This window comes from Megascapheus bottae, chromosome 27 (genome assembly GCF_031878675.1).
Source record: "Megascapheus bottae isolate mThoBot1 chromosome 27, mThoBot2.hap1, whole genome shotgun sequence".
NCBI lineage: Eukaryota > Metazoa > Chordata > Mammalia > Rodentia > Geomyidae > Megascapheus > Megascapheus bottae.
The window spans coordinates 10072610-10087613 of NC_143535.1; the positions used below are offsets into that span (position 1 = coordinate 10072610).

A 15004-nucleotide genomic window follows, 5' to 3' on the forward strand; every position below is an offset into this window, starting at 1 on the left:
AGGCTGTAGCCTCAAACAGATGGACTTTCTTAAGGGAAAACACAGTTATTGTTCAGAGGACTGTCCACATCTTATTGTCCTTTGTTCAGGCTTCCCCAGGGGTCTGAGATGGGTCCTATCACAGTTCACTGCTTACCAGGATCAAGGACACTTTGTCAGCCATGAACCAGAGTCGACTCCTTTAGAAACAGAAACCTTAAATCAGGTAGGGAGCAGTGCCTCAGGCCTGTAATCCCAGCTCCAGGAAGAATTGCAGCCTTGAGGCCAGAGCAGGTAAAAAGCAAAGGTTAAGACCTTAGCCCAAAAATAACCTAAAAGCAAAAACAGCTGGCTTAAGTAGTACAGCAGCTGCTTCACAAGTGCCAGGCTCTGAAAAACTTAGTACTGAAAAATAAATCTCACAATCTTATGGTGACTCTGGGACAGCCTCAGAGGAACCAAGGGAAATCTCTGATGTGAGCTTCCGCATCAGGCAGGCGATAAGTAATTCTGTCCCCAAGGGGATACGTGACTATCAAGGATGTTCTAAGTATGGTGAGGAGTTCTTGATTGACCATGCTTATATAACAAGTTCACTTCTGAGCCTCTGCAACTGTTGACTGCTCTATTTAATAAGCATACTTCTTTCTTTTTAATGTAATTTTATTGGCAGGGTGAGGTACATAAGTAAGGTAATGAGTACATTCCTTATTGAACATTGTTACCCCCTCTCTCGTTTTCTCCCACTTTCCCTCCCCTCCAACTCCCCTCCTGTAAGTTGTAAAGTTCATTTCCAACATGGTATCTTGTGACTATTGGCATTGCATTGGGTCACCCTTTGTCCTTTATCTCGCCATTTTGTTATTCCTCTGCCATTCCCCAAGTCAGAGAAACGTGTATATATATGTATATATATATATATATATATATATATGACACAGGGTACCAGAATCAAACACAGTGACAATAGGGGCTACACCAAAGTGGGGGGGGAGCAAAAGACAGGATGTCTACTACAATCCTAGCTCAATAGCTGCCTGTGACCATATAAAAATGATGAGAAGAGAAATGAACTCCAAGACCAGGAAACAAGAGGGGTTTGTTTCTGGGGTTTTTTTTTGGGGGGGGATGGTTTTTGTTTAATAAACATACTTCTGAACATCTAAAGTTAGGCCAGGCCTGGTGTGAGATGCCTTTGGGGACACAAGATAAACAAGTCACCCTGCCCCCCCACCAGCAAGCGGAAGTGTGGTCTCTGATTGGGGGCTTCGATGCCTGCAGGGAGGGCAACTTGCTGGAGACATCCCTCCCCAGATGAGCTCATGAGCACTGGGTGGCCTCCTGCAAAGCCTCAGCAGAGGTAGCGTACAAGTTCCCTGGAGCATTCCTTCCACTCTACTTACCAGTGTGCCTATGGCCCAAGTTCCCAGGTGACACAATGCCGCCACCACTACCACTACCGTCACCAATAGCAATCTGCAAGTGACTCCAAAACTAAAAAGAAAGCAAATATATACAACAGAAAAGGTGAGATCCATTCCCCTCAGTAGCAAAAGGCCCTAGATATTCATACATGTTTTGTTTTCATTTGACTACTATGTTACCTTTATCCTAGACTGTGTTTATTTGTTTGTTGAAATAATTCTTTGTTATCAATCCATATGAGACGCTTCAGGTATGACAGTGGTTGCCATGGTTTGGGGAAGAAGAAAATAGGGGTTTATCATTGAGTGTATGCCATGTTCAAGTTTTGGGAGATGAGAACAGTTCTGAGGATGGGTAGAAGTGGCACCATGATAAGAATGTACTTAAGACCACTAAACTACATTTACAGTGGGATAATAAGCCAGCCATTGGTGGCTCACACCTGCAATCCTGCTTATTCAGGAGGCTGAGATCTGAAGATCAGGATTTCAAGTCGGCCTAGGTGGCAAAGTCCTATGAGACCCTTATCCCTAGTTAACCAGCAAAAAGCCAGAAGTGGAGTTTTGGATCAAGTGGTAGAGCATTAGCTTTGAGCAAAAAAGCTCAGGGATAGCATTTAAGCCCTGAGTTTAAACCCCAGGATCAGCACTAACCTAATAATAATAATAATAATTATTATTATTATTATTATTATTATAGATAATGGAAAATAGTTTAAATGATGTGTATAACAACCACAATTTGAAAAAAATGGGAAAAATTATATCAAATGTTAGGCACAGATGTTATTTTGAAATTGCATTCATTCTGCTACAAAACCATTTCCCTAGAATTCTTCTAACAAAAATACATTTCCCAGTAATCAAGGCAGGGTCCCACCTCAGTGGCTTTGAAGGCAGATACTTAAAGGCCTCTGAACTTCTGTACATTACCAGCATTAATACTACTTCTTGGAACTAGTATGAGGATCCACTGAGGTAATGCAGATACAGTTTCTGGCTTACAGTAAGTTTCATAGAAGCAGTTAATCATTATTGGCACTTACTGTTCTCCATTTCTGTGTTTTCCCACCTACTAACTACTTTGAAAAAGCCTTCCTAACCCATGCAACTCTTACCCCCATCCCTTGCAAACACCCAGTATGTGCAAATCCACACTCACTTTTACAACCGAATCTTTAATTGCTTTATTTAAAAAAAAAGTTATCATTAGGGCGATGTACATAGGGGTTTCAGTTACATTCATCAAGTAGTGGATATACAACTTCTTGAACATTGTTACCCCTTCCCATGTTTTTCTTCCACTTTCTCCTCCCACCCCCTCACAATCATCTTGTTTTTCCCTTACCTTGCCATTTTCAAATACATAAATAAACATATATACAGTAACAACATGAGATAAACCTTAAGGGGAAAAAAAAGAAATAGCTTCACATAGTACATTAAGAAAACAATCACACAGATAAACCTCTTGTTTCCTGGAGTTCATTTTTCTTAGCCTCATCCTACATAGACATACATACATAGCTTTTGAACTATTATGCATCTCTGTTAGGAGAATCCTAAACATATACTGACTGTTACAAATGAGAGAAATCATAGAGCCTATGTTCCTTTGGGCCTGGCTCACTTCCTTTAATGTGATTTTTTTTTTCCAAGTCTTTCCATTTCCTTACAAATGGGGCAATGTAATTCTTTCTGATGGCAGCATGGAAGTATATGAGTTCATTGCTTTTACATGCATCTCTCTCACTAGCCTATGAATTTCATGGGCAGAAATTGTCTTTTGTCTTTGTGTCACCCAAATTTCGTCATACAGTCCTGAAAAGCCTCATGCTCTGACCATCGAAAGACCTATGATCTTCAGAACTATTTGCAGAAATGACATATCTTCTCTTGAAACATCTTCTACACATAAATTCATTGACAGGGGATGGACTCCTGATTTAACTCACACTCCCTAAGTGTGTGAGAAGCTGTGCCAAGGGTGGGATTCCATTTTTCAAGCATTTTTTACTTGAGTGTGATTATGTTGTTGGTGATACATTACCCTCTTTTCAAAAATGAAGAGATGATGGCATATTTGATTATACAATATCAGTAGATTTCATCATGGCAATTTCATATATGCTTGGCATGTACCTTGGTTCTATTCATCTCCATCCTTTCACTTCCTTACCCCACTGCCACTTGACCCCCAGCCTCGTCTCACTTCCCCCTTCTACTTTCATGCTTTTTCCACCTAGCATTCACATATGAGACTCCCACCTAATTCTGAAATAATCTTCTTAATTCACCTAGTTTGTTGATCTTCAGTTCCATCCATTTTTCTACAAAAGCAGACATGATTTTATTTGGTTTTTTCTAATACTCCATTTCTCTAATACTCCATGATGCATATACACTGCGTTTCGTGTATCCACTCATGCATTGATGGGAACCTAGGCTGGTTCCAAAAACTTGGCTACTGTGCATGTACAGTAAGCATGTAAAGTATCTGCCGTATTCTGACTTTGATCCCTATGGGTATTTACCAAGAAATGGTATACCTGCATCATATGTTCTGGGTTCTGGGGCTTGACCTCAGGGCCTGGGTGTTGGCCCCTGAACCTCTCTTTGTGCTCAAGGCTAGCCCTCTACTACTTAGCCACAGTGTCACTTCTGCCTTTTTGCTGAGCAGTTTATTTTAGATAAGACTTTCTCAGACTTTCCTACCTGGACTGGCTTCAAACCAGGATCCTCAAATCTCAGCTTCCTGAGTAGCTAGGATTACACTGGCACCCAGCTAATTTTAGCTTTGTTTCTTCTTCAAGGAACTACCATACTTTTTCCATAGTGGCTGTATTAATTTATATCTCCACACCAAAAGTATATAATAATTTCATTACCCCACAGCCTCACCAAGATGTATTGTTGTTGTTGCTGTTGTTTGCTTTCTTGATTATAAGACATTCTGACTGGGCTGAGATGCAGTCTCAATGCGGTTTTAATGTGTATTTCTTTTATGGCTAAAGATGCTACTGTTCATAGTCTGATTGAATATAAAGAAAGAGAGAGGAAGAAGTTGCCCACATTTATACCTCTGAGTGACATAAAGTGCAGATGAGAGAAAGAAAAGCACTCTAGTGGGAAAGAGGACATGTTTGCGTCTTTTAAGGGGATGGTATATACCCAGAGGAAATGGGATTGCTGAGGTTCTTGTAGAAACTCCCTGAGTGGCTTGCATCAGCTGCCTAGCCCTCCTTGTGAACTGACTTTTCTCATGCAAGGCGTATGGGTCACAGAGGTGAGTGTCACTATTCCACAGTGGAAGGACAAAACTAAGCTTATAAAACTTACAAAACTAAACTTCTCATGGTTCCTACTTCCAGACTGCTTGCAGTAGTGCTCTGAGAAATGATCAAACATGATAACATTTTCTTTAAGACATACAATGGACCAGAACATGCTTATACAATATGCCAGCTAGACTTGTAAAATAAATAGGAAAATCTTGAACAGACCAGACCATGATTTCAATAGAGTGAGATATAAACATCGTTCTCTGAAGTGAAGGCAGACTATCATTCTTTTCCAGACAGAGGGATCGGTCATTTTTAATAGCAGAGATGCATCAGAGGCATTCTAATCCTATCAGTCTGCATGGAAAAAGATTCTATGAGATAATCTGAAGGACAAAGCTGCTTCTGTTATATATTCCATCTGTAGTTGGGGAAACCTGTTTGGGTTTTTTTTGAAATTTAATTATGAAGAGCCTCTCTTTCTCCTGCTTTTTTAAGCCATTAAGCAATTCATCTGCTATAGATTTCCTTTTCTGGAAAAGGTGGCCACAGGAGTTACGAAGAGTACTGCAATCAAATTGCACAATGCAGAAGACAGTTTAAAGCATTTGATCATGTTACTTCTTTACTGTAGGCTGTTAGTAGCCATACAATTGAAGGTTTGTTTTCTACCATGCAGCCTTAGGCCAATCCCCTGTCTTCCCCTGTCCACTTCTTTCCTTCCTCCTCTCCTCCTACCTCCCCCCCATTTCTACATATAGACATGGAGATTTAGAAGACAGCACCTTGCCAATGACAATTCATGAGGCATCGTCTCATAGAGACTCAATACTGTATTCATGTAAAGCTTCAGGCAATTAAAAAAATAGTTGAATTCCTATTTCCTCAATTGCTCTACTTGTATTTCCTTAACATTTGGAATGAGCGCTAAAATTCAGTTAAGCTAAGACCTGCCGTGCCCTTGTCAAAGCAATATAAAAAGGCAATCCCTGCTGCAATTTTCTCTTAACTTCTCTGAACAAGTCTGCCCAATAGTGGGTCCATAGCCATTGTTTGTGGTGCAGTGAGCGTGTCTTCATTTGATACTCTTTCTACCAAGCATCATTTTTGCATCTTGTCTTTGGGTTCACTGTAGATGACACCTAATAATTCTTCCTAACCAAAAAACTATTGCTTTCATGCACCCACCAAAAAAAAAATGAATCTGCACTCTTCTCTCTTCCCTGCCACACACTAGAATTCTACCTGATGGCTTGACCTGGGGTTCTAGCTGACCCTTAAGCAATGCTATGTACCTAAGAATCTTTCTGTGAAATCGGATTTGCTAAAGCAAAACCCATTCAAGATTCATGGAAAGCCTATTTCCTTCCATTCTTGGATAACTCCTAAAGCATTTCTGGTTATCAACAGAAGCACTTTCTTCTCTTAACTGCTGCCTCTTTCTGCTCTGCTCTCTGAATTATGAAAGCACTGGGGACTGGTGTGCTATCTCAGCATGGGTAGAGACGACCTTCGATTCTTAAAGATCCGCTGATCTGGGAGGGCAAAGCATTCTCGGGTTTCATTACCAGGGAAGGAATTTCACATTGTTTCATCTTCCTTTTCATATTCTGACTTTGGAAGTCCCCTTTGCATTGCTCAGGAAAGATGCATGGAAGGATCTGTCCTTTCTCTCCCCTTCTTTCTCTCATTATCTCTTCCTCTTTCAGGAACATAGATTGTGCCTGTGCCAAGGACTTGGCAATGGGCTTGTAAAGCTCTAAACCACTAAAACAATGGAGAACATTGTGGTATACTTCTATAATCCCAACCACTCAGGAACTGGAAATTGAGAGGATTGTGGTTCAAGGTCAGCCTGGAAGAAGGTGATGGGGAATGTGAGTACAATCCCCATCTCAACAAAGCAATTGTCCCTGGAGGTATATGATCATAATTCCAGCTATGTAACAAGCATAGGTAGGAAAATCATAATTCAAAGCCATCCCGAGGAAAAGGCATGAGGCCCTATCTTAAAAAGAACAAAAAGGGCTGGGTGCCTGTGGCTCAGGCCTGGAATCCTAGCCACTCAGAAGGTTGAAATTGGAGATTCTCAAAAGCCAGACTAGGCGAAAAGGAGACTTCTTTTTTTTCTTGTCATTTTTTGGGTCAGTCCTGGGTGCTGTTCCTGAGAGCTTTTGCTCAAGGTGAGTACTCTATCACTTTGAGCCACAGAGGCACTTCAAGAGACTTACTTCCACCAGAAAACCAGAAGTGGTACTGTGGCTCAACGTGGTAGTCTCTGAGAAAAATTGCTCAGGGAAAGTACCCAGGCCTGAGTTCAAGCCTCATGACTATCAAAACAGCAACAACAAAAAGAAGAAAAAAGCCTGGGGGTGGGGAAGAGTCTATCTCAAGTAGTTAAGCATTAGCCTAGCAAGCTCAAGACAGGAATTCAACCCCTAGTATAATAAACAGTTGGCATAGAGCAATAAAACTGATAGGCTAAAGTAAATTAAGTTATATAAAATGCTCATTTGAAACCAAAAAAGTCAGAAAAGAGTAGAGAAATAAAAAGAGTAGAAGACAAAAATGAGGACAAAGACTAAGATAACAAATAGAAAACAGACTGGCTATTAATCCAATGATAACAGTAATCCTTTACAACATCAATTACTCAGGTGTATCAATTGACGAAACTGGTAATAAGAAGACAAAGAATACATTTTAACAAATTTGTGAGCATGGGCACCAGACTTGTCTAATCTCAGACCCACAAATTGAACCACTCAATAACAAAAGAATGAGCAGAAAAATAATCATATTCTCCCAGAATAGGATGAAACAAGAAATGTGTCAAAGAAGAAGTTTCAAGAGAACTTTTTAAATATTTTGAGCTAAAGAAAAATATAAAGAAATGTCAAAATGTGTAGGAGACCACAAAAACATCTCTAGCTTTGTGGCAAGCAAATAACTATATACAAGAAAAGAATTTCACTACCTAGCCCTGTAAGTTGACATTGTATACAAATATTAGTAAAAGAGGGAACATCTATAATCAGGAATATGTGTCTACCTTAGGAAGCCATAAGTAGAAGAATAAGCAAAATAAATCAACCAAATTGACAACAGAAAATGAATAGAAATAACTAGTAATTGATAGATGAGTACTCACTAATTTAGTCTAGATCAGAGAATAAGCTGTGATTAAAAAAGAAAACACATTTCTCCTCCCCTATCCTCCCCCACCTGTCATTTCTGGTAGAAATACAAACTTGGCTTTTAAAATATATTTTAAATGATTAAGTTATTGTATAAGCCATCAAGTAGACTCTGATCTAAGTAGAAGGTTTGGGATTCTATCTAGTTTTATGTCAAGTAAACATGGATGGAACCCACTGCCTGCAACTCTCCTAGTATAAGAAAGGAAAAGAAGACTGTACCATCAGGGCTTGAGGCTGGCTCTTGCTTTCCACAGCTATATGGTGATATGGTGTGTGTGTGTGTGTGTGTGTTGTGTGGTGTTAAAGTCTGGATTTGTGCTATTGTTCAGCATTTATGCTTATGGATGGCACACTACTTCTTGAGTCACACATCCAGCATGCTATTTTGCTGGTGAATTGGAAATGGAATCTTATGGGCTTTTCTTCCCAGACTGCCTTCAAACCTCAATCCTTCAGGTCACAGCCTGCCCAGTAGGATTTGCAAGTGTGATCACTAGCACACAGCTAGCTATATGATTTTTTTACAAGTACTTTAATATTTCTCAATACAAAACTCTTCATATAATAAGCATAAAAATATAAGCCATTGGGGGGGGCAGGAATTTGGCTTAGTAGTAGAGTGCTTGCCTAGCATGCACGAAGACCTGGATTCAATTCCTCCGTACCACATACACAGAAAAGAGCCAGAAGTAGTACTGTGGCTCAAGTGGTAGAGCTCTAGCCTTGAGAAAGCCCAAGGACACTGCTCAGGCCCTGAGTTCAAGCCCCAGGACTGGCAAAAAAATTATATATATATATATATGCATGCCATTGGGATTATTTTAAATAGAGAAGTATTTACCACAATGGTTGGCTACCAAATCTCATTTCCATTCCATCCATCCCAGTGTCACAACTAATGTCTTCCCTTCCCTTCTGTATTTAAAAATACTCATATCTATAATTCCACCCCTGTGGATTTCTTTAAACTATTTATCCCTTCTTTCCAGTGGCTGCCTTCTCTTTCTTAGAATAATCTTACTTCCTAGAGAGTTGTGTACACCCCATAGTCTGTTCGTCTTTGTTCCTCCGTTTCTACCCCGCTCATTTCCCTCTAGCTGATCAAGAGAAGAACATTGACTTCCTGACCCATAAGTACAGTAGAGTTTTCAGTCTGCTTTTTCTCCTCCTCCTCCTCCTCCTCCTCCTCCTCCTCCTCCTCCTCCTCCTCTTCTTCTTCTTCTCCTTCTTCTCCTTCTTCTCCTTCCTCCTCCTCCTCCTCCTCCTCCTCCTCTTCTTCTTCTCCTTCTTCTCCTTCTTCTCCCTCCTCCTCCTCCTCCTCCTCCTCCTCCTCCTCCTCCTCCTCCTCCTCCTCCTCCTCCTTCTTCTTCTTCTTCTTCTTCTTCTTCTTCTTCTTCTTCTTCTCATTAAGGATCCCTTTCTCTTCCTCAAAACACCATATTTTTCTGCTGGTCTTGTTCCCCAAAGTGAAGCTTAACAGTTCTCTTCTACCCCACCTTTAATAGATCTGCTTCTTGCTTTAGTAACCAAACAAACCCGCTTCCTCTGGTGCAGATTACTTCTGCTCATCTCCATGTCCAGTGAAGCTTCTCTGATAAGAAGCCTCAAGTTTTCCTCTTCCATTTGTACCTTAGCCTTCACTAGCTTTATTTCTTATAGTATATCAGCTAGTTCTCTTTTCACACACATAAAAAAAATGTCATTATGTTGACTGTTTTTGTGAATGTTTGCTGGTCCTGGAGCTTAAACACAGGGCCTAGATAGATATTGTCCCTTAGCTGTTGTGCTGGAAGCCTGTTGCTATCACTTGAGCCATACCTCCACTTCCAGCTGTTTTCCTTTTTTTTTTTTAACTATTTATCTGGAAATAAGAATATTTTTGGAGGGCCGGGAGTTTGGCCTAGTGGTTAAAGTGCTTGCCTAGCATGCATGAAGACCCGGGTTCGATTCCTCAGTACCACATACATAGAAAAAAGCCAGAAGTGGTGCTGAGGCTCAAGTGGTAGAGCTCTAGCCTTGAGAAAGTCCAAGGACAGTGCTCAGGCCCTGAGCTCAAGCCCAGGACTGGCCAAAAAAAAAAAAAAGAATATTTTGGATTTTCCTGCCCAGCTGGCTTGAAACTGGGATCCTCAGCTCTAAGCCTCCTGAGTAGCTACAATTACAGACACAAACTTGTGATTTTTTACATAACAAATATTTATTGTGTCTGATACTGCTTTAGGTATTGGAATTCAACATTGAACAGAAACAACAAAAGAGACAAAAGGGTTGAGTGTTGGTGCCTCACACCTATAATCCCAGCTACTCAGGAGGCTGAAGTCTGAAGATCAAGATTCAAAGCCAGCTTGGCCAGGAAAGTCTATGACACTCATCTCCTCCAATTAACCACTGAAAAAGTTGAAGCTGTAGCCAAAAATGGTAGAGTGCTAGCCTTGAGCAAAAGATCCCAGGGACAGTGCCCCAAGTACTGAGTTCAAGCCCCATTACTGACCAAAAAAAGAAAGACAAAAGATTGCTACCTGGAAGGGGGTAGCAATAAAAAGAACCCTGCTCACTGGATGTTTACATTTCTGTAAGAGAATAGAGATGAAATATAAAAAGTTACCTGAAATATTAGGAGACAAATACCACTGAAATTAAAATGGAACATTCGAAGTGTCTATTCGTGCCAGAGATTAAACCACTGTCAGGTGGATGATTTCAACAGTAAGTAAAAGGCACAGCAGAGCCCTTCACTGTCACTCTCATGATCAAGTCGGCCCAGTGGGAAATCCCCTCCCTCATGCACGGGCCTCAGCTGAGAGATGAGCTCCCCTTGAGGAAACCATGTGTGTGGTTGCATATATTTATAAACAATATTCATGAACCCTACTTTAAGCAGTGTGACGTGTGCAAGGCTTGCGATGAGCAGGCACAGCGTCTCCCTATTTCTTCCCCATAATTAAGGATTTGGCGATGGTTGGGGCTTGGGGGTGCTGCTTTGGATGGACCTGGTCAGAGTCCCATTCTTGGATGGCTTGTCCTCGTGGTAACAGCTCACTGGCAGTCACCTCCACTTACCCCCCAAACCACCCAACCTGGCGTTCTAGCTCCCTGACCTTCCTCACCCTGCCAGGGGAAGAATGCCACCTACGGAATCCTGCGCACGCAGCCAGCCCTGCAAAGCGCAGCCCCGCTCACCCGAGATGGGCTCCAACTTCCCTTCCTCGGATGATGATGATGATTAGCATTGCCTTAGAAAGAAAGGAAAGGAGAGGAAGGGCCACTATTTGGGCTGACAGGAGGTTAGGTTCTCCCGTGCAGATATCTGACCAGCACTTCCACGTCTGGTAATCTTCTCCAAAGCCAGGGTCCGTCCCCTCCCCTCCTCGTTTGCCCACAAGGCTCTTGTTCAGGAGGCTTCCAGCCTCTGCAGCAGGCAGACAGCAGGAAGCAGCAGCGCAAAGGAGCCGGCTGGGGCTGCTGCCCTCCCCTCCCCTCCCCTCCTCTCCCCTCCCCTCCCCGGGTGGTGGGGGTCACCCAGACCAACTCCCAAGTTCCCGATTGCACCGAGGGTCAGGGCGATGCCCTGGGCTTCCAGATGTGCGCAGCCTGGGCATGGCGAGGTCCAATCCATCCGCAGGCCTCAGGCGAAAGGAAGGAGGTGTCGTGGACTACCTGCCCAGGGGAGGGGGGGAGGGGGGGAGGGGGGGAGGGGGGGAGGGGGGAAGGGGATCGGGGATCCCCCGCAATCTGCGGAAATCTAGGCAGGAATCATTGCCACTCTGGCTGAGGTCTCCACTGGCCGCGCCGGTGTCCCGGCCACACCCCCTGCGCGCGGTCGGATGCGGGTGAGGGGGACCCCGGGTGAGACCCCGTGCGCAGCTCTGCCCGAGGGCCGCGGTGACCTGGGGTCGAGTTCTGTGTAGGTAGGTTCTGGAGCTGGGCGTGCCCGGGGGCGAGGGGCGTATCCGGGGGCGGGGCGAGGGGGCTGGAGCTGGGCGGGGCGTGTCCGGGGGCGGGGCGTAGGCCTGGAGCTGGGCGGGGCGTGTCCAGGGGCGGGGCGAGGGCCTGGAGCTGGGCGGGGCGTGTCCTGGGGGCGTGTCCAGGGCGGGGCGAGGGCGGGGCGAGGGGCGGGCCCGAGGCGGGGCGCACGGCCCGGGAGCTGTCGCTGCAGTGGTCCGCCGCAGCCCGCCCGGCGGTGAGGTGTGGAAAGAACCGAGTGGAGCGCGGCGGCGCGGGCTGCGGTTCATGGCCCCGACCGGAGGCGTAGCCCCTGCACCCCGTAGCCCGGGTCCTCGCCTGGGCTGAGCGCGCGGGGAGCGGACGGAGCCTGGCAGCGTCGGACCGCGCGTCCTCAGCGCCCCCCCACCCCACCCCGTGGACATGACCGCGTAGCCCTCTCCTGGCTGGGATTTGCTCTTCGATCTTCTTCATGGAAGCGATGTCCCCCCAGCAGGATGCTCTAGGGGGGCAGCCGGGGCGCTCCTCTTCCCTGACGGGCGTGTCTCAGCTCGCGGGGGCGCCGGCCACCAGGAAGGTGAGGACGCGGAGCTAGCGGAGGCCTTGCGTCCCCCCCCCACCCGCCCGCATCCCCCCCCCCACCCGCCCGCATCCCCGCACGACCCCGCATCCCCGCACAGCCCCCGCTCACCCCCCACCGCCCCCGCGCACCCCCACCGCCGTCTCCCGCATTCCCACGCTCGCCCCAGGCCCCGCGGCCGGCTCGGCCCGCACGAGCCCCGCGGGCGACCCCAGGAGGTGACCGTCCCGCAGGCCTCTGCCGCTCCCGCCTTCCCCAGCCCGGTTCGCTCCCCGGGATTCCCGGCTTTCAGGGCTCCCCCCGCCCCCGCCCAGGGGGCCTGGACTCGGGCCGCCTCACCTGGCCACCGCACGCCGGTGGACGCGGGGTTGAGGGGTGCGGGCAGGGGCGCTAACGGCCCCGCTGCCGGGCGGGGCGGGTGCGGGGCCGGGGAGGCCGGCGCGGGGCGGGCGCGGGAGCCGCGGCCGGGCTGCCCCGGGGCTCCGTGTGGGTGTGAGCGGGGGCGGCGCCCGGCCGGTCACAGCCCGGGGACCCGTGCGAGTGACCACTTGTAACGTCTGCTGGGGGTGCAGGCGGCCGCGGCGGGCTGGGAGAAGACGGGTGGACCGGCGTCGGGTTTCTCTGGCCCGGCTCCCCGCGAGTGCAGCCAGCCTGGGCTTGGGCGGTCCTCCGGGCATTGCTCTTTTATTTTGTGTGTGGGGGGGTTCTGTTCCCCCATCTGCCGCCGCCGCCTCCTCCTCCTCCTCCTCCTTCTTCCCTCCTCCTCTTCCTCCCCCTCCTCTTGTTCCTCCCCCTCCTCTTCTTCCTCCCCCTCCTCTTCATCCTCCTCCTCTTCCTCTTAATCTTCTCCTCCTCCTTCTCCTGCTCCTCCTCCTCCTCCTTCCTCCCTCCTCCCTCCTCCTCTTCCTCTCCCTCCTCTTCTTCCTCTTCCTCCTCTTCATCCTCCTCCTCTTCCTCTTAATCTTCCTCCTCCTCCTCCTCCTCCTCCTGCACAAGACCTTCTGATATTTGGCTCATTTTGTTCTTGTGGTTGTTGCTTATTATGGTGGTGGCCTTTCCAGCTCCTCCACAAAACAAGTTGAGGTGATTAAAGGGATCACCTAGCTCTTCCTTAAGAAATATTTGGAGACGTGGCATTGCTATAATTAGGGGGTTACAGGGCTCCCTTGCTCCTTCAGATTTTACGGCCTGTCATAAATCTTCCCACTGGGCAGGTTGGTGGCTTGGCTGAGGGTCACATGAAGGGAGGCTAAGGGGGGGAGGGGGAGCCAGCAGGCCAACAACCTTGACCTTGAGGCACAGCCACCTAGGAGTGTGTGTGTGTGTGTGTGTGTGTGTGTGTGCGCGCGCGTGCAAGGGTTCCCAAATAAACCATGAATTTACCCGGGTCTCGGTGTATTCAGGATGGCAAGTGAAGATGCTATCATTGATACCGGTTTGTTTGTTTTTCAACATCGTTTATTTAGATCAACTTAAGGAATTGGAAAGAAAAAGAATTCAAAGGATCATTTTCTTGAGCAGTAGCTCAGCACTTAACTAAATGTAAGGAAGCATGCAGGCACAGGGAGAAAGCACTGCAACAGCTACCTCCTGTGCCTCCACGGCCCCTGTCCTATGAAGGAAGACTTGCTTGGCCTCCTGTGTCCTTGCCATGAAGAAAAGCCCCCGTTTCTAAGATGGTACCATTCCTCACTAAGCATGGAGGGCTGATACTTCACCAAACCAGGGCCTGCCTTTGCCACGATGGCTGGGTAAAGCAAATATACAATTGAAAGGATCATAACCTGTATGTGTATATGTATACACACACATATATGTATATTTGTGTACAGAGAGAGACATATATATATATATAGTATAAAATTGGATCACAGTTGTTGAAACCCCAAGTCTAGGATCTGTTTTCATTTTCTTGCTCTGTTCCAATCAGTTCAAGAGAAAAAGCTACTTTCACTGCCGGTGCCTTAGGCTGTGCCAGATCAGCGCCCTCCCTCCCTTGTCTGCAGAGATCGTGTGTGCATGGCTCTGACACCTCTCTTGTCCTTTCTATGGCCCAGTCCCGTCTAGTTGCACCAATGTGATCTGTGTACAGATGGGAATTGAGTTGGTCACATGGTACATGCCTGTAATCTCTGGAGTCTGAGGCAGATCTTTTTAAAAAATATTTATTTATATTAGCTCAGGCCAACCTGGGCTGCAATGTGAGAACTTGTCTCAAACAAACAAAAATATATAAATCAATCATGTTGCTTACCTGCTTAAAATTCTGATGGGACTTGATGTCCCATGGATGGTAAAATTAAGGCTTCTTAGCCCTGTTGCCTGCTCCTCTCCTCCTTTCACCCTCCTCCTTTCTCATAATCACGTCATCATATTCCTTCCTGCTTTAGTGTTTCAGGATTTCCCGCAGTTGTTAACCGTCTCTTACTGTTCAGACCTTAGAGCCTCTCACTGGGAAGTTCTGACCAAAATGAGGGTCACCCCGCCCATTTTGCAGCCATTCTTACTAGCATCTGAGTGTTGCATGTTACCCGCTGTTTTCTTTCTTATCTGTTACCTGCACCAGAGTATGAGAAGCATGAGGAGAGCAGGTTTTTA

The 15004-nt window shown here is 46.2% G+C and overlaps 1 protein-coding gene across 2 annotated transcripts in view; it reads left to right on the forward strand.

The window, feature by feature from the left end:
- The first annotated feature begins 12252 nt into the window (after positions 1–12252).
- The window catches only part of Arhgap20 (Rho GTPase activating protein 20), a 53471-nt gene continuing 50719 nt past the window's right edge, over positions 12253–15004 (forward strand). For both annotated transcript variants that reach the window (XM_090319557.1, XM_090319558.1), the window contains exon 1: positions 12253–12403. In XM_090319557.1, coding sequence (XP_090175683.1) covers positions 12299–12403 — 105 coding nt within the window. In that variant the 5' untranslated portion in view covers positions 12253–12298. The remainder of the gene's footprint in view (positions 12404–15004) is intronic.